General features: G+C 42.8%; 1 protein-coding gene across 3 annotated transcripts in view; it reads right to left on the reverse strand.

Moving 5' to 3' along the window:
- Window positions 1-22,344, reverse strand: part of ABTB3 (ankyrin repeat and BTB domain containing 3) — a 175,841-nt gene that overhangs the window by 70,049 nt on the left and 83,448 nt on the right. For all 3 annotated transcript variants that reach the window (XM_082045622.1, XM_082045621.1, XM_082045623.1), the window contains exon 2: window positions 4,373-4,522. In XM_082045622.1, the coding sequence (XP_081901748.1) occupies window positions 4,373-4,522 (150 nt within the window). The remainder of the gene's footprint in view (window positions 1-4,372; window positions 4,523-22,344) is intronic.

Genomic DNA, 22,344 nt, shown 5'->3' on the forward strand with positions numbered 1-22,344 from the left:
CTTACGGTCTTCACTGGAAGGCAGCGAGGGGGGAATATTTCTTGGTGCCAGGATTGGTGCCCAGCGTGCCCTAACGCTTCTGCTCTTCCTTTTCACCACCTTGTACATGCAAGAGAAAGAGGGGCCTCCTTCATTCAGCAAAAAAAAACAGCGACCTCCAGTTGTGAGCCTCATCCCTCCTGCGTCTGGTCTCCAAGCTGGCAGTGGTATTTTTAGATGGGTGATGAATAGGTGTGTTGGAGTGTTATGCAGTTAAATATAGGGAAATGTTTGTGGATTGCAAATATGCGTATAAAGAAGTTAGGAAAAATATTCAAAGGTCAAAATGCAGTATCATGGGATCTCTCAACAGCCAAAGCTCTCCCTAATATTCCTCTCTTTTTCTATCCAGTCTACTTATTTTTCCACATCTGAAGGGGGAGGAAATAAAAGAGAAGAATTAGAAATCCAGAAGAATCCCCAAAACTTTCTGAAAAAACTCCAAATGTATCTATTCGCGTTCTAGGTCTGGTCTGGAAATATAGGAAACCTTAGGAAACATTGAGGAAAAAGAAAAAAAGCCTCGTGAAATATTTTCTCTAAAATTAAACAATAAAATACTGTCAGACTACTGTTTTAAATCCTATTATTTTTGCTGTGCTTCAGTTCTTCCCAATGTTCTCTATATAATAAGCATTTCAAATGAAATTGCATTATTTTAAAACACACTGTAGTAGGCAATTACAATTCATGAATACTAAATGCCAATATAACATAGGCCAGATTTATTGTTGTTCCTTAACTTTGTGCCATGTTCATTATATTTTAATGAATAAGGTTTCACATTAATTTTTCAAGCCTCCTCCTTGGAATCCCGCATTACTGCTGTAATTGCGTTGCAGAATTAGGTCTCTATTTACATTCCCCTCCTAAGTCCTGGAGACAAAACCTTCCTTTGATTTTTCCCCTAAGTCAGCAACATCGCCTCTTCTTCCAGTTTTTGGGAGAGCGCCCCAGGGCCAGCGGCGATACCTCGCCCCGCTGCCGCCAGGCAGGGCTGGGCTGTCCCAGCGACGACCAGCGCCCGCTGCCTGCTAAGCCTGGGAGATGAGAGTACAAGAACCACCAAGCCCAGGCAAGCAGGATTTGGGGGCTACAGGAACAGTGTCTATGAGTCTGGTTGCACCTGCCTGGCCATGAGGACCCCTCAAAGGCAGCTTGGGTGGACCTTCACCTCTACAGCATTCCCAGAGGGTGCTACCCTTCCTCTACGGTTGTGTCTACCATCCTACCTTTCCCCACTTTCTATCGCCTCCGTCACACTCCGGGGAGACACAGCTCAACCAAATGGTCTTTTCTAACACACTGACAGCACATATGAACAAACAAAGGCAGCAGACAAACAAGGGCACCATGTGTAGGGCAGTGTGAAAATACTACGAGACGCAAGGCTTTTCACCTTGTGAATCTATTTTCCACCTGGGACAGACACAAAGACCGTGAAGAAGCTAAGAAGATTTGAGCTGAAATACAGGCGCCAGCCAGTAAATGGGCCCCGTTTGCCAGCTGTCATCTTCCAGGGGACAGATTTGATTTCCCGGCCTCAAAGCCTCCAGCAGCTCAGCAGCCGGCCACATCGCTGCTGGGCAGAATCGAGAACAGAGGAAGCCTTTCTTCCACACACAGGCATTTGTTAATTCGAGTTATTCTTCATACTTGCAATACTTTAATTATTAATGCTGATAAACTATAAGAAATCTCAATTAGAATTGCCTTTATTTTTTTTCATGAGATAAAATTAAATTGCTTTATTCCAAGATCACACTTTGCCCTTGTCTTTTGTGCTCTTTTGAAGAGAACAGAAACGAAGTCCTGGCTCCTGGGATACTGCAAGCTGGTGGGACATTGCAGACACCCACCTGGGTACTACCCACTCTGTTGGGACATCAGGACAAGCTTCTGTCTTTGCCACGCACACCTGGTTGCCATCTCCTCCTCTTCACAAGTGTTACCCTCTTAATTCCCTCCTATCCAGAGAGTCTCTCATCACCTTTATTCATCCCTGCAAGAGCAAGGGCTTTTACACACCTAATCCTTCCCCTAATATCCCATTTTCTCCATACCAGAGCCTGCCATATCCTCTTCCCTCTCTGTAATGCCACTTCTAAAGCTCTCCAACCCCCTTGCCCCACCATGGCAACGATAAATCCTCTTTCGCCTACTCTCTCCCCGCCAAAATGCCCCAATCCCCAGGTGTTCCCTCCTGGCTTCTCCCCGCTGCTCGGCGTTTCAGCCCCCACACTGCAGTTCCCCAGCCTCCCTCCGCAGCAGAGGCTTTGCTCCAACCCCTGGGTCACAGCCTGTGCCTTTGCCAGAGACAGATACACAAGCACTGAACAAAGAGCAAACCCCCTCAGCACCCTCCACCCCTTCCCTTTTCCTTACATTTTAGGATTTTTTTCCCCCCAAAATCCACAGGTTTCTGCCCACCACCACACTGTGTTTCACAATTCGGTTTTGAACTCTGTGCCAGGCACTGCTCCACAGCAAAGATTTCCACCCAAATGAGCATCAAGCCTTACAAGCCTTGCCAATTACCCCTCCTCTTACTGCTTCTTCCCCGACATGCATCTGCTTGCAGTGGCTGGGGAGGTGCCCACGCTGGTTGTCCAGAGGGCTTTCTGGAGGGCTACCAGCATGCTGGAGGTGTCAACCTCTCTGACAGCTGCATCTTGCTCCCACTGATGCACCCTTTTCTTCCAGCTGGCCACCCCGAAGAGGGTTTTTACCCATGTGTTTGCAGTCAACAGACATACAGAATGCAAACCTCAACAACCAAGCATTTGAAATTAAGGTAGGACTACCTAGAAATGACAGATTCCTGGAAATCAAATCTTAAAACAGCAAGGTAATTAAGGAGTCCGGCTTTTAGAGTTGCATAAATTTTTTTTTTTAAAAATCCAGAATTAAAATAAAACAGCCCTGAAATATCCACAGTATCCACAGATTACTTATTTATTAAAACACAACCATATGTACTTAAAGAAAGAGGGCTGTGTCATGCATAATTTAGATGGCATACAGACAGTACTGTTGTGTGTTTCATGTGCGTGAAATAAATAAGCCTAAATTACTTCATTTGAATAACACCAAACACCTGATTCCAGAGACAAAGCAACACTTCACGCTAAAGCATGTAAGTGCTCTTGGCTTGTTGACGTTTCACCAGAGAAAAATTAGCAAGCTGAAAACAGAAATTCATACTGTGGCTTGCAGACAAACATCCATGGTACTTCCACAGGGCCCATGAACAGCACATAAACTGAGTCTTAATGATATGATGGAGCTACAAGGAGACTCCCAGTGCTACAGAAAATTCCAGAAAAATGAATATGAGATACCTGTGCATGTTCTTCACAATGTTGGTAACAAAGAATTCAGTTATAAGAACAACAGAAAGCTGTATCTTCATGGATTTCAGTCTTTTTGATTTCTCCCCCAAAATTTCATAAGAGAAAAAAATAGTTGACAGTATTTCTGACAAACCGCAGAAAGAAAACCCCAAACTTTTCTGTCTGAATGGTTCTTTTCGAACCCATAGCTTCCTATCTCTAACTACACAGCAAACATGTGATTGGAAGGAATCTTTTTTTTTTTTTTTTAAAAAAAACACCAATGAAAAACTAAAAAGGCACTTTTGGTAATTTTATCTCCATGTCACATGAAGATTCACATGGCATTTGCCTCCTACAATTTATTTCTGCTGAAACCAAAGCTTTCAGATTTTCACAGATATCATAGATTCTCATATTTCTCAGAAAGTGTTTTGATTAAGAGAAAATAATTTATCTTTCAGGCACAAATTTCTCTGGTTCAGGTTTGAGTTCTGGTTCTTGCCTATGCTGGAACTGGAGACTGGAAAAGCAGGGTGAAGGACCCTCTGTAACACAGGTTGAACTAGCTCTGCTTTAAATTTGTTACAATATTTCTTTCAGTTATTGCAACCTTCAGCTTTTTCCCTGCATATCCCAAAACAGGCATCCTAGTGAAATGAGACAGGACACCAATGTGACAGACATTTTGAAGTCTGGCCAACCTGTGAGGTGCTCTCAATGCAACACAGGGAGATGAAACAAAGCATCTTCCACCTTTAAAAACTAGGGCAGTATCTGCAAACAGGTCATAGGCACTGCTATGAGACTGCATGAGACTTCTTTCCTCCTATAGCTTCAGCTTTCAAATTGGCCATGGAACATAAGCACGGCTAGATCTGACCCAACATCTCCTTCAACACGTGCCCCCTCGTCTCGCCTCTGCACAACCAGGCAGTGCATGTGGGTTTGCTTTACTCCAAGGAAAGACACCCAGACATTATCAGCAACCTTGTACTTACTGAGCTCAGCAATGCTCCCCACGCGCGTAGCAAGCAAAGATTGCTCGATGGTCCTCAGCTCTGACTGGCTGAACATCTGCACCTCCCCAGGCTTGTTTGACCTTTGCTGGTCTTTATGAAGATTCAAGCTGTCCGGCAGGCAGAGAACACCTACAGTGAGAAAAAGAAAGGAGAAGTTCAATGTAATTTCAGCTGGTATGGATGACTTCGCTGCCATCACCACATTGTTTTGGGGACACTTCAAGACAAAGCCTGTGTGTGCAGACCTCAAAGACAATAAGCATCTATAACTCTGTCACAGATGACTCATACTCTCAGAAGTGGCCCTTGTTAGCTCTTCTGACTATCCTCAAGTCACTTACAATGTCACCTAGAGATAATTATTGCAGAAAATCCTACAGAATTGCCCAAGGAGAGGTCAAGAGGGTTACAAAGAAGCCTCCTAGAAACTACTCCAAACCCATACAAATATATTAGAAAATGGTATCTCTACAACAGAATCATAAAGATTTGCTTTAAAATGATATATGAGACAGATGACACATTTACAGGATCCTCCTGTAAGGGAAATTCCACGAACAATTCCCAAAATAACAGACAGCATCAAGATGCTCACAATGTCATTGATGGGCTTATTGAATTTCTTTTGTAAATACGATTCCTGCTATTTGAACTGTGTGGGCTTCAAAAGCCCATTATGCAGAAGCCCTTAAAGCTGTGAATTTTTGTGGGGCAGGACATAAGTAAAGCTACTGACATAAAATAATTTACAAACACATTCATTCAGGCACAAAAGTCACTTTCTGCCATGACATCTAAACCCTCTGGCGCAGATAAGAGGGCACACATTTATTAATCAAAATCACTGTCATGCTAAAAAATAGAACTTATTTACAAGAGCAAGCACTCCATTACCATCCTTGGGTAACAGATGCATGGAACTTCAGCTTGGAGAGAAGCTCTCCTCCCTGCCTGTGGTCTATGAACATATGACCCTACTCTCCACAGTATCACCTTCCCAGTCCCGCTGGGGCACACACAGGTGGAGACCTGCTGGAGGCAGTGGAATTGTACCTCTTTATGATGATTTAATGTCATCTTATCTCCAATTGTGTGATATGCAACAACTACCTTTAAAAAAAAAGCCAGAGTAGGAAATAAATATACTTTTTTTTTTTTCCCCATTAGCTTTTACTATTCCTTCCTTTTAAGCACAGGGGAGAGGCTCTGCCCTTATGGGCCAAGCAGACCTTACAAAATACATTAAGGAAGAGGTACATATTTAGTGTTTTTCTTCAGGTGGAAGAACTCATGTAATTTCTCAGCTCAGTAAATATACGGCATGTAACTCTGCTGATCAATAATTCTACCAACAGACATAACATTGGAGGTCCCAGGCAGAATGGCCACCTTAATCCCTGTTTACTTCAATTATGAAAACAGCTCCACAAACATGACTGCACTGGAGCATCACAAGTCCAGGTAACACACTTGAGACGAGATGCTTCTCAGCCACCTTGTTAGCTGCACCAAACTGCTCTGGATTCCCTCCTCACATCCATCTCTTCCCTGCAAACAGTTTAGTCTAAAAGTTGCATTTGTAGCACAGATGTAAAATTACCCATCCTGGGAGAAGAAAGAAGACACGGGTTCAGTGAGCACGTTCAAAACAGAAAGCAGAAATGCACACTGGAAAAAAACAGGACTAAAGCTCCTTTCCATCATGGTTGGAAGACAACAAGCTAAATAAACCAGGATCACCCTCTGCATGCAATAGCAACACCAGAACAATCTCCCTAACAGCCTGTTTGAATGCTGGAGGTAGAGCAGGAGCACCCTTAATCCCAGCCCCAGCTCTCGTCCTGGGATCATAACAATCACAGTAAAACCATATGCACGTGCGGACGGTCATGAGAGAGGAACACGAGTCACCAAATTGTAGAATCATCAAGCAGCTTGGGTTGGAAGGGACCTTCAAAGGTCATCTAGTCCGACCCTCTGCAATGAGCAGGGACATTTTCAACTAGATTAGGTTGCTCAGAGCCCCGTCCAGCCTGGCCTTGAATGTCTCCAGGGATGGGGCATCTACCACCTCTCTGGGCAACCTGGGCCAGTGTTTCACCACCCTCGTTGTAAAAAACTTCCTCATGTCTGGCCTAGTCATGAGGAAGCAAGCAGTCTGTAGAGAAAGAGCAGGACATCTGACACAGCAACAGGGATGAAATAATTAAAAGCAGAGAGGTAAGGGATCAGAAAATGACAACAGCTTATCAAACAAGCTCTCCAAATTCTTCTGCCATCGCTCAGTGGCTGACTCGCATGAACACTTGGTGCACTGATCAACATTTATATTCTGGGGATGTACAGAGTTCGAGAAGTACAACACCTGGATTTAAAATGCAGACCTGCCTGCATATTTTAATAAATATTCTGTCTTGGAAATCTTTTGCATTCATTTAGATTATTCTTTATGATTATAATGGATAGAAATTAAGGCAAAAATTGGAAGAGTCTTCCCTGCAGAAAACAGATGTGTAACTGATCTAATACTCGATGAGATTTCTAAAAAGAAGAAATAGAGCACCAATAGCGTTATGGTACCTTTTAAAAAATGAATATCCAACAAGAAAATATTTTTGAGTGAAAACACACCTTAAATGTGGAACAAATACTGTCTTAAGATGAATAAGATTCAAATTGTTTAAAATCATTATACATACAGGAGATATTTCTCTGAGTCATTAAAGCAGTGGGATGCAGACATTTTATCCCCTGCTTTGCCTATGACTCCGTTCCCACAGCCAGGCCTTTTCCTCACAAACAGCCCTGATGATTAATTAGCAAGAGGAGCGTATTCTTAGGTTCTTGGATGAAAAGTGCAAATGAAACGCAAAACGCACCATTGTTCAAAAACTTAGCAAATTATAGGATGTGTGACGCCAAAGGGTTTGACTTGGGTTGGAGATTAGCGAAGGCATGCAATAGCCAAACATCTGATACTCATATGCCGGCTTCCAAACTATAATTGACCACAGCGGATGACCAGTGGGGTGATGGAAGATCTGTTTATAACTCTCATAATTTTGCTGGATCCGATCTGGTTTTTGCCAGTATGGAAAAAGGGAATTCTATGGCTCGGGCATGCAACTCTGCCAATTTTCTAGCTTCAACTGTTTCCCCCAAAATGATCAAAGAAAAGAGAATAAAATGCTTTTTAGAAGAAAAACCTTCTCTTTTTATCAGTGCTGGACTTGAAGCTAAAACTTGCTGATGAAAGGCTATGGCAGGGAATTGCTCCCCAGCAAGGTAAGAGCACATCAAATCAAGGGAGGGGAAAAGAGGTAAAAACTTTGTGATTACAAATATCTTTTTAATAAATAGAAACATTTAAAGAGCCACCACCAGCTTCCGCTGGTTTGGCTACAGTTCAACTTCCTTATTTTAATTCTCTGCTGATTGATACTATCCGCTTGCTTCTTCAGCCGTGGCTTCAGCCACACCGTGTTGAACTTGACAAACAGGTGAGGACTTCAAGTTTCCAAGGGCCTGAAAACCGCGATTTTTCTCCCTTGCTTTTCTGGCTGTTCCTGCTGATGCTATTTGTCACTCCACAACAAAGATTTCTGTGCACTGCCTTCAGAAATGAACGTCAGTATCTGTCTTTTCTCTAGACTGGCACTGTTCAGTGTCCTTCCTTTCTGCACGGTTACTCAACCCTGTGCGCTTCTTTGCCCATTATTTTATCCCTCTCCTTCCCTCCGATTCACTAGAGTGGAAATTAAGCAGCCAGTTGTCACCTGATGAGTACGGGGCCAGACTCCCTCCATATGGTTCTCGCTGGTCTGTGCCACCCAGCAACGTACAGCAGCCATACACTGCACCTAGGACTGCTGCGAACCACTGGAGCAAGGTGAGACAACCAAAGCGCTCAAGTGTATTTGGATTTTGTCACCTCTTTTGGTGCTTCCCCTCGTCTGTACCTTCCTTAGGGCACGGATCTGTCTAGGACTTGTCTGCAAGGAGCCATATCCAGAGTGGGCCATACTCAGAACTACTTTATCCACTTTGCCCTTGGCCTCAGGGTACCCTGCAGTCTGTGGGTAAAAAGACTGAAGAGAAACAGAGAACACATTCCAAAATCAGCAGGATGGAAGGAAAAAGAAAAAAAATCACAGCGACAAGCTCCTAATGCTCCCCCTCCCAAATCTCTAGAGAAGAAAACAACACCATAGGGAAAATCTGATGTACAATTAATGCACTCCACATTTTTCCTTCCTTCTGGGCTCATCTGAGACACAAGCCAGAGCTCAATCCCCAAGGACTTAACAATCCCAAACCAAAGAAGTATTTCACAAAAATACAAACTTTAGACTGAAGATGCCCAAACTAATAAAAGAAGCAGTTATTTCCAACCTTCAGCAAACTCATCCGAAGCCAAGGGTACCTGGAAACTCTACTTCCAGTCTCCTCATACACATTCCCACATCTTGGGCTTGGTTGCTGCACCATCTTCCATTGCAAGGCAGATTTTAGCATAAATATCCATACATTCCTGCATGCTCATTTCAGAGCTTGCCATGGAGCTGCCCATGCCGTCCTTTAGCGTGACAGGAGCAGTGTGCATGCACCACATCAACATCAACATCTCAAATTCAGCGCCCAGCAGCAGCCCCAGCAGACCTGGTCCCTGCTCCTCAGTGGCCCCCCAGCAAAACAGCCTGAAGGACCTGATGGCCAAGAGCAACTCCAACACTGGACACAGCAAAGGTTGTGTGACCTCTTTGGCTGTCAGGGCAGGAGAAATACAGGGTTTGCAGCCAAAAATCTCACCTAAATACAGAGGATTAGTTAAAAAAAATCTAAGCCCCCTCCACTGTTCCTCTATTTAGAAAGATATCTGCACTTATTTATATACCAGTTGTTGCAAACATTTAATTCCTGAGGCGCTGGCACCTATACAGTGCCCATGCTCGAGGACCAGCAGTCGAATGTTGCTTTCTCTCAGCCATAGGAGGCTGCTGGCTTTCCATGGACCATGTATTGCTCTTGGCACTGCACAGCTATTTGCATCGTGCAAAGGCAGATCAAAGAGCAAAACAGCAAAAGAAATAAGACAAGCAGTCTTTTGTATACTACCATGAATGACTACACAATCTGGAAAGCAATAATATGGCAAGTCTGTTTACTGGAATGGGCAGTAAAGTTCTGGGAAAGGCTGTGTTGCATCCTCAAACATCCGCTAGGTTGGTCCCAAACCAGCTTTGCCACCTAAAGCAGCATTTTGGATAGCGAGTTAATCTCAGAAAAAAAGAGAATGAGAGATATAAAGAATCTAAATTTGCAGTTCCAGTTACTGAAGATCAAGTTTCTGCTCCAACCTTGCCCTCCTCACCTATTGTAAACATACTTCAGCACCATACACCTCTTTTATTTGTATTTGAAGGAATTTGAAGACATGTAATCAAGCTTGAGCATACAGCAAATTCACCAAGACCAAATGATATCTCGAGTATTGCTGAACTCAGATTATACCTATATATATATATATATATACACACACACACAAAGTGACAGAGCAAGGAAAGCAAAGCAAAGCCTGCACTGCCCAGTAATACCTACTGTCATTCATGTTTCTAATTGTTTGCTTCCTCCCTCTCCTTTAGTATCCAAGTCCCACGGTCTAAACCGAAACAAATTTCCAATGGCACTAAGTTAATAAAATTGCTCACTGCACAATGTGATTTAAATGATCTCTGCTGAGGCATCTAGTAGAAACCCTATACAAATGTGTTTGTTTTGAATAAAAATATAAGCACCGTAAGGATGACAAAGCATTTTTTGAACATTTCACGATTCCTTCCTTTGGAAAGATTGCCAGATTTCTCTACATGAATTCAGAGTCTGCAGAGAAGCATGAAGGTTTTGCTGCTCTCTTGTTATTTTTCTTTAATTAAGTGCTCCTACCTTCAAGAGAAAATAATTCAAAGTATCTTTGACCTCCTTCTTTATCTATTCATTATATCTAAAGCAAATGTACATATCTGAAAAACAGCTTATACTCCCATTGCAGTGACAAACTGGATCCTACTAAGAGTTTATAGAAATGAAGTGCAGGTCAGATATCAGGCAAATTGCTGTACAAAATGAGCCTGAAAATGGTAGTTAACTCGGAACAGTCCCTAAAATGTGGTGTTGCACATTACATTGCTCAAGTCCTGACCTACCTAGGAGGACTACATTTAGGAGTATGAAATCCACTCAATTGTCATATTCTTTTTATATTTTTTTTTAACTCTGGAACATGAGACTAGAAGGTCTTTGAGTCCATTCTCCTGTTCTCATAAAGAATAATGGGAAGTTCAAGAGCTCATAAAACAGTCAATAAAAAAAATATATATTTTTTTTAAAAATCGCTTTTCTTCCACAAGCTCATGTACCAAAATATTTCCCACCAAAAAGCATTCTTGAGATCTATAACATAAAGGCCCATGGGAAAGAAATAAAACTGACAATAGTACTGCCAGCTGCCTTTGCAACCTTTGCAATAGCAAAACACTTCCCTAGGTGCAAACCCCATGAGGTTGGTATTCAACACGCAGAAAACCTCTCCTGAGCCCACATTCTGCAATCGTGGCAACCACAAGCATATGAGGATGATGCACCACCCAGGTACACACCAGATTTTGAAGCACAGCGTGGGAACACCAGCACCATGAGCTCAGCATTCTGACACCAACACACAGGAGCTGGTGAATACCAAGTGACACAAACCATCATGTAGAAGCTCCAAGTTGGAAAGAAACCCCTATGGTGTCTGTGGTTTGAAGCAACCTGCACTGTGACTCCTCAGCTCAGCCTGTCAAGCTGCAAGGCAGATTGAAAACATCTTGACTTCTCCTTACAGAAAGGAGACTGTGGGGAAAGCCTGAAAGCTCTTCATATCAGCCAGGGCTTTCAGTGAACAGAAGACCTGGAAAGTATTCAAGCAAGGAGTGCAAAGTGTCTTCTTTCCACACATTCCAGCCCGGTTAAATAACAGGGAGTGGCTTTGCATGGAGAAAATGCAAAGCTCTTGGGAAAGCCAGGTGGTGAGATAAAGTTTCCAGAATCCCAGTCTTAAGAGTAGGCAGAGCAGCCCAAATGAGGAAGGGTGAAACAGGCACAGGAAACAGATGCAAGAGACTGACGGGACTTTACGTATCTTTAATATCTACTACCCAAAGACATTAGTAAGTATTACCAGCTTCCCACTTTGCCTTAAGACCCTGGCATTGAACAGGTAAGGCAATATTCACATCCCATTTATGAACAAAGTGAAAGTAAAGCACTATAGAGCCTAGTAACTAATTCATGGTGAAATAAGAAATGTCAGGGAAAACCAGGAAAAGAGCACAAGGCCACTAGTTATCCAGTTTAACCACAAGAGATCACCCTTTCTCTCCTGGAAAAATCAGTAAAAGAACAAATCAATAAAGCTTAAAAATGAAAGAACTGAGAGCCTAATGAAATCTGCCAAAAAATTATCAACAGCAGCAACCACTGATAAAAGATAAGCAGAAGTCGTACAAACTTTGCAGATTTTGGGTTCTTACCAGCTGAAACTTCACTTCCAGAACCACTGTGAAGAACGAGCCTCTGAGCTACAGCAACTTTTTTTTATTTCACCTGTCCAAGTTTGGACGTTTTGTCTGAATGGTTTTGTCTCTGGCTTCTTGCAACTGGAAATTTCAGTAACTGCATATCTGCAGAGCAGTTTTTTCCACAGACGTGTGATTATTTTCAAGGCAGTATCCCAGCTGAGTTGGATTTGATTTCATCAAAAGCCAGAATGGCTGATCATCATCCAAAGCAGAGAGTACCTCTGTGAGATATTAGAGCAGATGTTATAGAAAGATGAGATAATAGAATTATATTACAACATGCCACTGTGACATCTTTTCTTGTAAGGAGTTTCTTAGCACAACACATTCTACTTAATTGGGACATCCTCCTTATTAGGATCCTTCTAAGGCAATCGTTTTAGCCTAACGATAATGAGTGGCAATCACTGCTGCTTAAAATGGCATAGAAGTAACAACAATTCAACTAAATTAGGATATATTCTGCTAGTACCGAGCAGTTAAGTGGTGCACAACCAAGTGGAACGCAGGATGGATTTGACTGCTTAGGCTATTTCTTACAAAACAAAGAAGAATCAGAAGATTAGATCCCACTAAACATAGAAACCAAGCTCCCAAATCACCAGCTACAGCTTTACATTTATTTTTATTAGGCTGTAGAAAAAACACAATCTTGGTCCTGCCAAAATCAACTGCAAAACTTCAAAATGCTAAAAACCACCACAAAAAAAAGACAACAACAAACCATACCCAAAACCAGTGAATGTGAACCAAGTTGGTCCACAACCAAGAGAAGAAATGGAGACCCATCTCCATCTACTTATCCCAAGGTCTCTCCTATTCTCCCAGTTGCCTTAAGTGGCCCTTATGGCACTGCCATCAGGCAAGCAGCAGCAGATGCTGCTCTGCAGCATGCATCCATGGGCAGGACAGACAAAATGTATGCTGACACTGCTGTGACGAGCCACAGCTGAGGCAATGGCTGTGTCACCCTCCTTGTCCCTGGTGAGGGGACTGAGGTGACCACACACCTTCACCCAACTGTGACTTCCACCACCTCTCTTCCTGGTGACCGCGAAGGGGCATTTTACTGACTTCACAACAGGAGAATTGCTCAACAGCACACTGTGCTCTGCTACACTATTCCACTGTCACAGTGACCATAAATGTTTCAGTGCGAGTTGCAATTTTTTCGGCAGAGAGTTGTTAGAGCTGACTGACGGCAGTGCACCTATTTCACGACGAGTACCCATCAGCTTGAGATTACCCTGATCCAAGCTACAGTGCCCTGGAACTAGCTATGTGGAGGAGAAAGGTTTTTTTATTATACTCTTTGACAGGAGGCATCCAGATACAGAAAATAAAATGAAAAAAATGCCAGTATTATCTTCTTTCTCTACATGCAAATAAATAGAACACATGCAGCCCTCAATGTCTCAATACAAGTAAGAAGTTGAGAGGTCATGGGGAATTTGATGGAAGAAAAGAGCATGATGAAGGTGTTGGCAGTGCCAGGTAGCAAGGAAGCTCAGAGAAATGTGGATTTGATGGCACCAGTCGAACCGTGAGATGCCTTTTGCAGCTACTGGCAAGTAGAAAAGACAGGGGTTGAACTAGATGACCCTTGAAGGTTCCTTCCAACCCAACCTGTTCCCCCTCACTCAAGGGGAAAAGGATGTGCACTGATATAAATGTGAACTCTGGGCATGCACAGGGGTACTAACCCATACTGGCTAAAGCCAGGAACATTCTGCTATTAGACCAAGAGTTCACAGAAGTTCTAAGCCTTTGAGTCACTGAAAATGACAACACCTTAACAGGATTTTATTTTATGGAAAAGGGCCTGTCAGCTGATAGCAGTAGAACGAGAGGATTCAGTGATTCATAGCTTAATATGCTTTCCCAGAGACTGTAATTTCCTTCATTCATTACCATCAGCCCCCCGAAATGCTCAGCTGTGACAGACGACTTCCCCTTTGGCAACCGTGACGTGGGCACGGCCTGAAAGCCCAACGGTGCGGACATGGCATCTCTCCTAACCCAGCCCGGTCTCCTCCGGCATTTGATAAACAAAACACCAGCAGGTAATTACGCATCATGGGATGGATGGATGGATGGATGGATGGATGGATAGATAGATAGATAGATAGATGCTCAGGTCTCTTTTTTAGGAGCTGTGAATTTCCTGTAATGATACTGTTTTGGACTTCTTGAGAATAGAGACTGAGTATTTCAATTGTAAATGAATAATCCCATGCAAGCACATAATCCCCCATTTTTTAAGACCTACTATCCAAACAGGCTCCTGTACCAGGTACCACAGCTATAATAAAGCAGTACAAAATGCTTTATCCAAAAGAGCTGCTTTCTCTGTGTGACACCGTTCCTTTGGCATAGGCACCATCCACTGAATGCCTTCAAGGGCTGGATCCATCATTTCAAAAACACTGATGTGCTTACAATTTCTGAGCAAGTTGCACAGAATACTATACAATACACTTGGCAAGAATATTATGAACATCTTAAGAAACACCTCCTCCATTTGCTTCAATATTTGTAAAGATTAGTAGGCTTTTTACAGGAGAAGGAATTGTTTGCCAAAATTACCCCTCCTGTCTTGCAACATCACCAGCTTGTGCAAACCCCATGAATAATATACATAGTGGAGCAGACACTTGGTGCTCAAACTGAGCGCTGGGCATTCCCATCACAGTTACTGACTGCACCCTTCACATTTCACAGGCAGGCATGGTGTCAGCAGCTGGAAGTGCAATTGAGAAGAGCAGGACGAGGTGTTCATGGTCAACAGCAATCACCGCCTTGCATTTGGGAGCCAGTTTTGTATGCAAAAGCCTGTGCAAACCATAGATACAGGAATAAGGATTGTTTGCAATTCAAACTGGTGAAACACCTGACCTTACAAGGGGGGGGGTAACTGGTTGATGAGACAGTAACATCCTTTTCTGCAGAGCTGGGTGCTTGCTGTTTGCTCTGTAAATCACCTTCCACAAACACTGAAGCCTTGGGCTCTTCTTTCCCAGGGTATGCTGCCCTAATATCAAACAGCAGCTAAACCCATCGCCATCCTTCAACTTTAAAGACTAAATAATCAGCCTCAAAGGCTTCTGGGAGGGCACTGAGGTATGTAATTGAATAAAATAAGTAATAAGTACATAAAATGAATAAAACCTGCAGTTGGTAGGGCATAAAGCTGAAAATGCAGGACATGCAGGGGCTTTGATGTAGCCCCCAGGACTATAGGACACAGGTGAACAAAACTGCCCTGGCACCCCACGTTACCATGCTTCAGCAGGGAGATGCAAGCAGCTCTGGCAGAACTCTTACTGACTTTGTAGGGGTCGGGATTTTACCCCCAAGCGATGAGTTTTGGGTAAACTGGAGTGTGTGGAGCTCACAGTAAAGGTTAAGTAATTAGAATTTTCTTTCAACTGCTTGCACAGATGAATATCAGATCAGCCACTCCACCCTCAGCATGAAAGCCCCCACTTAATAAAAGTAAAGAATGATAAATTGTTTTAGAAGCACGAGCTGCTATAATATTTACTGGCTTTAGGGCAGTAACCCATCACCCGCAGCATTTACTACGATCCCTCCCACCCTGCTAAGGATGGCACCGAGTAAACGGATTATTACAGCAGGATAAAAACCACCTACCCTTGAAGGCAAATGGTATAGGACTAGAGGGATCTCTCACCTGTCAACAACCCCAGCACAGGACATGTCCTACAGCCCCCTGCTGTAGGATGTCAGCCAGGTTTGCTGCATCGTTTGGGGTACACCTGGCAAGTGAGATGTTCTCACCTGCAAACACCTGAGTGCAGACCTGCGTGGGACCAACACACCCGATTCCCACCCTCAGCAAAGTAGTAACCCTCTGCCTTCAGCATGTGCTTCAATAGGTTTTTGCCACGTATTTAAAATCAAATATTCACCTAAAAATTTCACTGACTGGAAACCCTGGATGCCAGCCAGATGACAGTCCTTTCTAAAAGTAACTTTTCCGTTATTCAAAAATTCCACTTGGCTTACTAAATACAAATAGCTTGTTAATAGCATGTATTTCACCATCCAGACCTTTGATATGGACACCTACAACAATAAATCAGCTCTGACCAGTAAAGGTTAACCTATATATGTATATATATGGTAAAATCATTACCGACAATGAAAAAAATTTACAAGAGACATTAGACTATGACGCTAGCATACTTTTATGACCGCTTGCCCTACAGACTGTCTGTCTGAACCCATTTCAAATCATTCAGGTTTTATAGAACTGATAGACACCCTCTTCCTCACCTAGCTATAATACAAACTAACTGTGTTCAGGTGCATGGGCTCATGACACGGCTACCGGTTTAACTGAAAAAGGCTTTTAAAATTTACTTTACAAAGGTTTCATACTTTTTTTAATTCCTGCAGAGTATCCATTTGTACATTCTGAATTTTATGACATCAAAATACACGGTTTTATTCCTCAAATACCTCATTCATTTTTTGAAAATGGTGTCCTCTATTACTTTTTCCAGACAGAAATGGCTGCACATTTATTCTCAGAGCGGTTAAAGGTTAAACCCTAGTTTTCATTTATGTGTAATCTTCAGGTTTGAACCTCTGCTTTATTACTCTCCTCCACTGTTTCACCTAGACATTCACGCACAGATCAACAAGCACCAAAAACCCTATAGAAAAGGAGTATGATTATTTCTATGTTAGACTCTCCTCCAGTGTACCAGACAGGCTGTAGTTAATGAGTAAAAAGACACTTGCTATTTTATCTTTCTGGCTCAGTATGGTCTGTAGCATGACTGTGACATGACTGCATCTTCTCCATCCGCTGCTTCCAATAAAGCATGATGTGGGGACAGAAACACATCCCTGGCGATGCCTCGTCCACCCCACAGAGCTGCTTCACCTCCCAGCGCAGACACACCAGCCCTTCCCCAATACTCAAGCATCAAAACTGAGGTGGGGGACAAACCACGGAGAAGTTTTTCCCTTGGTCTTAGAAATGGCTGAGTCAACTCAGCTGAAATATACTTTTTTTAACAAAAAGGTGTTTTAAAATAATTTTCGTAGAAGTGACTGCCCTAGAAAAAGCTAAATGCTGTTGGAACACATCAGAAGCTGGGGACATATAATGATCATCAGCAGGTGGCTGTAGCAGTAGGCCATGCTAACTGTCTCGCCAGCTACATCTCATCTGCTGATTTTATTTAGCCTTTTCTCTTTTTAAGCAGACTGAAAGAAAGCAAATGGTATTTGGAAACTTCCAGATACGACTTCAGTGGGTCAGCATTATGTAACTGATAAGCTGACTAATCAGCAATATATGCTATGAAGGACATAGAAATCAAATATAAACCTTGGAAACTGATTCAAAAGCTCAGACAGAAAAGAACCCCCAAATAATAAACCAATATAAAGTAAACTCTTCATCATCCTTTATTTTCTCAACAGTCAAATAAACTCCATTTCTGTCACTCAGGTACAGTCCCTGTTCATGACGTCCTGTCTTCCCTCATCTCACATACAGACCCCCAACCCCATTTTTCAATGGTGGTGCTCAAGACAGATACCTGCTCATAGCATCTCCGTGACCTACTCCTCAGAGTCTTCTCCTGGGCTACAACAGTTTTACTTTGAACATCACCTTATACCTGCAAAAAAACACATGGTTCAGCCTGAAAGGCCTTGTTGGAGCTGGTTACAGCTCCTGCAGCAAGTTGTACTGTTTCCAATCACATTCTCTGTGGATACATGAAACAAAATGCTCCCTGTTTTAGATTGCTTTATATTAACAATTATAAGAACCATAGGGAATTATAAAAGAATTATGAACTTCATAATATTTGGAAAAGACATGGAATCAATGAAAACTACTATTTTGTAGCATAAAAGCACACCATTAAATGTTAATTGCAATGCACAGCACTGCAAGGCCTACAGGAACTACGAGCAAGTTTTCATCATCTCAGCTACACGTCAGGAGGAAAATGAACAAAAATAGACTTAATTTCTAGTTTGAAAGTAAAATAAATTTATAAGTAATTATTTTAATTCTCTTCTAGTGAAAAGGCAGAACTCCGCAATTTAAATCATTTGTAGATTCATGGCCTGCAGCCATGAGTGGACAACACGCTACCATTGACTCTAGCCACAGGGACTACTACAGCACACCGAGAGTGATATATGAGCTTCATTAAGAAATTAATTAGAGTTCATATATATATATATATATATACACACACACACACACACACATACACACACACACAATGTTGAATTAAAGTAGGCATTTGCATGCACCGGTCTTCCCAGAGAGTACCCTCTGCTGGGGAACTGCCTTATTTTGAGCTCGTTTGCGCAGAAATATGTAATCAAGAAAGTAATTCTTGCTGCTAAGAGTCTGAATACACATTGGACTTGGCTGTGCAGAGAGGTGCCTGTGGGGCCACCTTCAAGTATACCCCTCTTAGTGGATGCTTGGTGGAGCCAGAAATCATGCAAAAAATGAGTTATGAAGCCTGTCCGCTGTTTTATTTATGCATTCGTTTCATCTCAAGAGTTAACAGGTAACAGGATCCAACTTTTCTCCCTAAAAGCACCCGTTTTAGTGCAAGGGCTACGCCACAGCACTAAGGATGCCATCCAGGCATTTGACAGCTCCTGAACATAGTGCACAGAGAACCAACCCACTAGCAAGAAACCACTGTATTAAGTGAATCGATGCAACTTCTCTCATTGCTGTGGTCTTTTAAACTAAGTTTTAGCGCACTCAGGGACAAAAATATACTGCCTAACTAAAGACTGTTCATAGCCAGAGTGAAACTGTTCATTTAAATGGGAAACAATATCATTTTCTTGTGCACCATTATTTATATGTTACACAAACACAACACTTGAAAGACACATTGCAGATAGATCATCTTTTCTGACACGAGGTTTGCATAATGGAGACAGGCAGTTCTTCTGGACCAAATTCCTCACGTTAATCATGTCTCTTCATGATTAACAACAGATTTGGTGGACACTCAAAATGGCTTGTTAAGTAAGAAAGTTGCTTCTTAGCCTGGCAGAGGTGGAAGCAACCTCCTCCCTATCTCCTACAGTGGAAGGGTATGGTACTGTAATAGCAATATTCCAAAATACGCAGGTCGCCATGAACACAGCTGCAGTAGGCAGAGCCTTCAGTATGAGAACTGAAAGATCACATTGAATGAAGAAAAATTTTGATAAAATGGTGAACTGCTCTTTTTTTGCATGTGGGAATTGTTATTTTGGGTATTTCCAGAGCACAGAAAGCACTGACACTTTTTTATTTAATATATCTGTAAGTTCTTTCCTCAGACGGTTTCATCTTTGTTCAGCACTCAGGTGGTATTCTTTGTCCACTAAACATAGCTAGGGAGTTTAACACATTTTTATTTAGTTTCTGAAACCAATTTTGTGTCTAAATGTCACTGGTACTGATTTATCATATGACCATGGGCTCTTTACCCACCTCCGCTTAAACAGCCACTACTTGAAACTTTGAATTGACAACAAACTTTAGTGTCAACTGACAAAAAAAATAACTTCTCCAACTCAACTGATTTAACAAGATGAGCATAACAGTCATGGCTAAAATAATGACAATGTGACAATCTGAAAGCCTTTGAGACCAGTTCTCAAAATTACAAGCACTTGGAATTTAGGTTTTACCCTATATTCACAGAATCACACAGAATCACAGAATGTTAGGGATTGGAAGGGACCTCGAAGATTATCTAGTCCAATCCCCCTGCCAGAGCAGGAACACCTAGATGAGGCTACACAGGAAGGTGTCCAGGCAGGTCTTGAATGTCTCCCAAGAAGGAGACTCCACAACCCGACTGGGCAGCCTGTTCCAGTGCTCTGTCACCCTCACTGAGAAGAAGTTTCTTCTCAAATTTAAGTGGAACCTTTTGTGTTCCAGTTTGTACCCATTGCCCCTTGTCCTATCATTGGTTGTCACCAAGAAGAGCCTGGCTCCATCCTCGTGACACTCACCCTTTATATATCTGTAAACATTAATGAGGTCACCCCTCAGTCTCCTCTTCTCCAAGCTAAAGAGACCCAGCTCCCTCAGCCTTTCTTCATAAGGGAGATGCTCCACTCCCTTAATCATCTTTGTTGCCCTGCGCTGGACTCTCTCCAGCAGTTCCCTGTCCTTCTGGAACTGAGGGGCCTGACTTCATAAACAATAAAAATTCTACAAGTTCACATTTGAGGATCTGTAAGTAACCTTGACTTTGCCTTGATCATGAAACAAAGGGAGGGGACAACTGGAAATTTTGAGACAAGGTTTTCTTCTCCAGATATAGCTAGAAGAGGAACTGGAAACTGTCCTTCAATTTTGATTATGGACTGATCATAAAGCTGTCACTTTCAAAGTTCACCCACTGGAGTTTTTAAGCAAAAAAAAGTTTCAGAAGGGATCTGATTCAGAAAGAGCAAGTTCAGCAGCATGGCTTTCCCCAGCACACTCTGAGACAGGGAAACAAGATGCAGATGCAGACACAGACTGCCCTGAACTGGTGTCTTGGGATCCACAGCCTTGATCTTCACATACTTTTGAAAAATTCAATCCGAATTGTTCATAAAGCAAAAAATACAACCTCAGGTCTGCACATCATGGTGGGGGGAAATAAAACTATGATTGCTAGAGACAGTGCTTGCAGCTTTAAGGAGAAAAAGAGTAAAATATTTTTGGGATGACTTCAGAATCATGGGAAATATGTAGGATGAAGCAATGGCTTTCATGTGCAGGTGGAAGTATGATTAAAATGTCCTTAGGCACATAACTCAAGAGTCAGCACAGAGCAATATGATGTAGACAAGAGAGATAAGAACCTCGTGAACCGTGGTTTATTGATGGGACATACAAGATTAACCCATGCAGCTATAAAGAAGGAAAACAATAAAAACATAAATTATGGAAAATAATCCTCACACTAAGCTATTCTGTGTGGTTTTGGGGAATGAACTGACAGCTGAGAGTGCAATAGCATTCATGTGATCTACCAACCTCTTACTTTTTATGAGTTAATAGTAACTGACTGGTACGCATGGCAGCAAATCTTAATTTAGGTGCTTGAAAGGCAGATTGACCAAGAAACGACGCTGAAGCAAAGCAAGACATCCTAAATACGTAATGCTAACACAGAGAAAGATTACATATCTTGGGGACAGCTAGAACGTGCAGGTCTTCATGCAAAGAAGACACATCCAGGACAACAACCAGAACAATGTCTTGCTCAAAGACAATAAATATATCACTAGAGATGAACCTAGACTAGATGGAAACAAACACGTTTTTGTCACATCTCAGCTGGATAAAGACAGGTCATCTACTGATCATGAAGCCTCCAGGTGCCGGCAAGCCCATTGTCTCAGACATGCAGGCCCCTGCAAGTGCCTAAGCCACCACATTTCCCCCTGAACCAAGAGCCCCATGGTGTCCCACCACCCTGCAGTCCAAGTGCAAGGTACCTTGCTAATAATAACTACTTATTTGCCTAATACCCTCTTTGGATATCAAACCCAGAGGCCTGTGGGACATGCTGGAAAGCTGCTGCTGAGCTGAGCAGGCCGGAGATGTTTGGATGTGGAAGGTGACTCTCGTAGACATGCAAAATGCCTGCTGTGCCGGGGCTTAGCCGGTGGCAAACACCGACAAGCTGCCCGCCCATGGAAATCCTGTTCCAGCGACAGCTCCCCGCTGGTACGTCTGTGCATGTGCCAACACCTGCTCTTTTTACAGTTCCCTCCATTGGTTTACTTTGGCCACTGATCAAATCTCCACACGCTGTAGCCTACAGCTGGGAACCTGTGGGGGAACAGCACGGGGCTTGATGGCACAGCCACGCTGCTGTGGGCCCAAAAGCGGGGAAGCCATTGCCGTCACCAAGCTGGCTGGCTCCTCCTCGCTTTCAGGAGGGCTCTGCAGCAACTTCAGCCCGTGAGAATGGAGCAACCCCCTTCATGCCGCCGAGGGATGTACGTGACATCTGTAGGTGCTGTGGTTTGCAGGTTGCGGCTGCAGGCAGGCGGGCACGGAAATGCGCTCGGGTTTTTTGCTTACGTAACTGTGCGTGTCAGTGAGCATCCTCTGGCTTTGAAGAGCCATCACCACAAACCACCCCTGTACCGGTGGAAGTTTGTACAGCACATTGCCCGGTTTGCTTCATCATTACAGACTAAATGCTACAGCAGATGACTCCCATAAAATGAGATACGTTGCTGTAATAAAGGAAACAATATTTACCAAGATACTTAGATCTTTATTTTCAATATATATCTTCAAAGCCA

The sequence above is a fragment of the Streptopelia decaocto genome, assembly GCF_964273445.1.
Source record: "Streptopelia decaocto genome assembly, chromosome: 1".
Lineage (NCBI taxonomy): Eukaryota > Metazoa > Chordata > Aves > Columbiformes > Columbidae > Streptopelia > Streptopelia decaocto.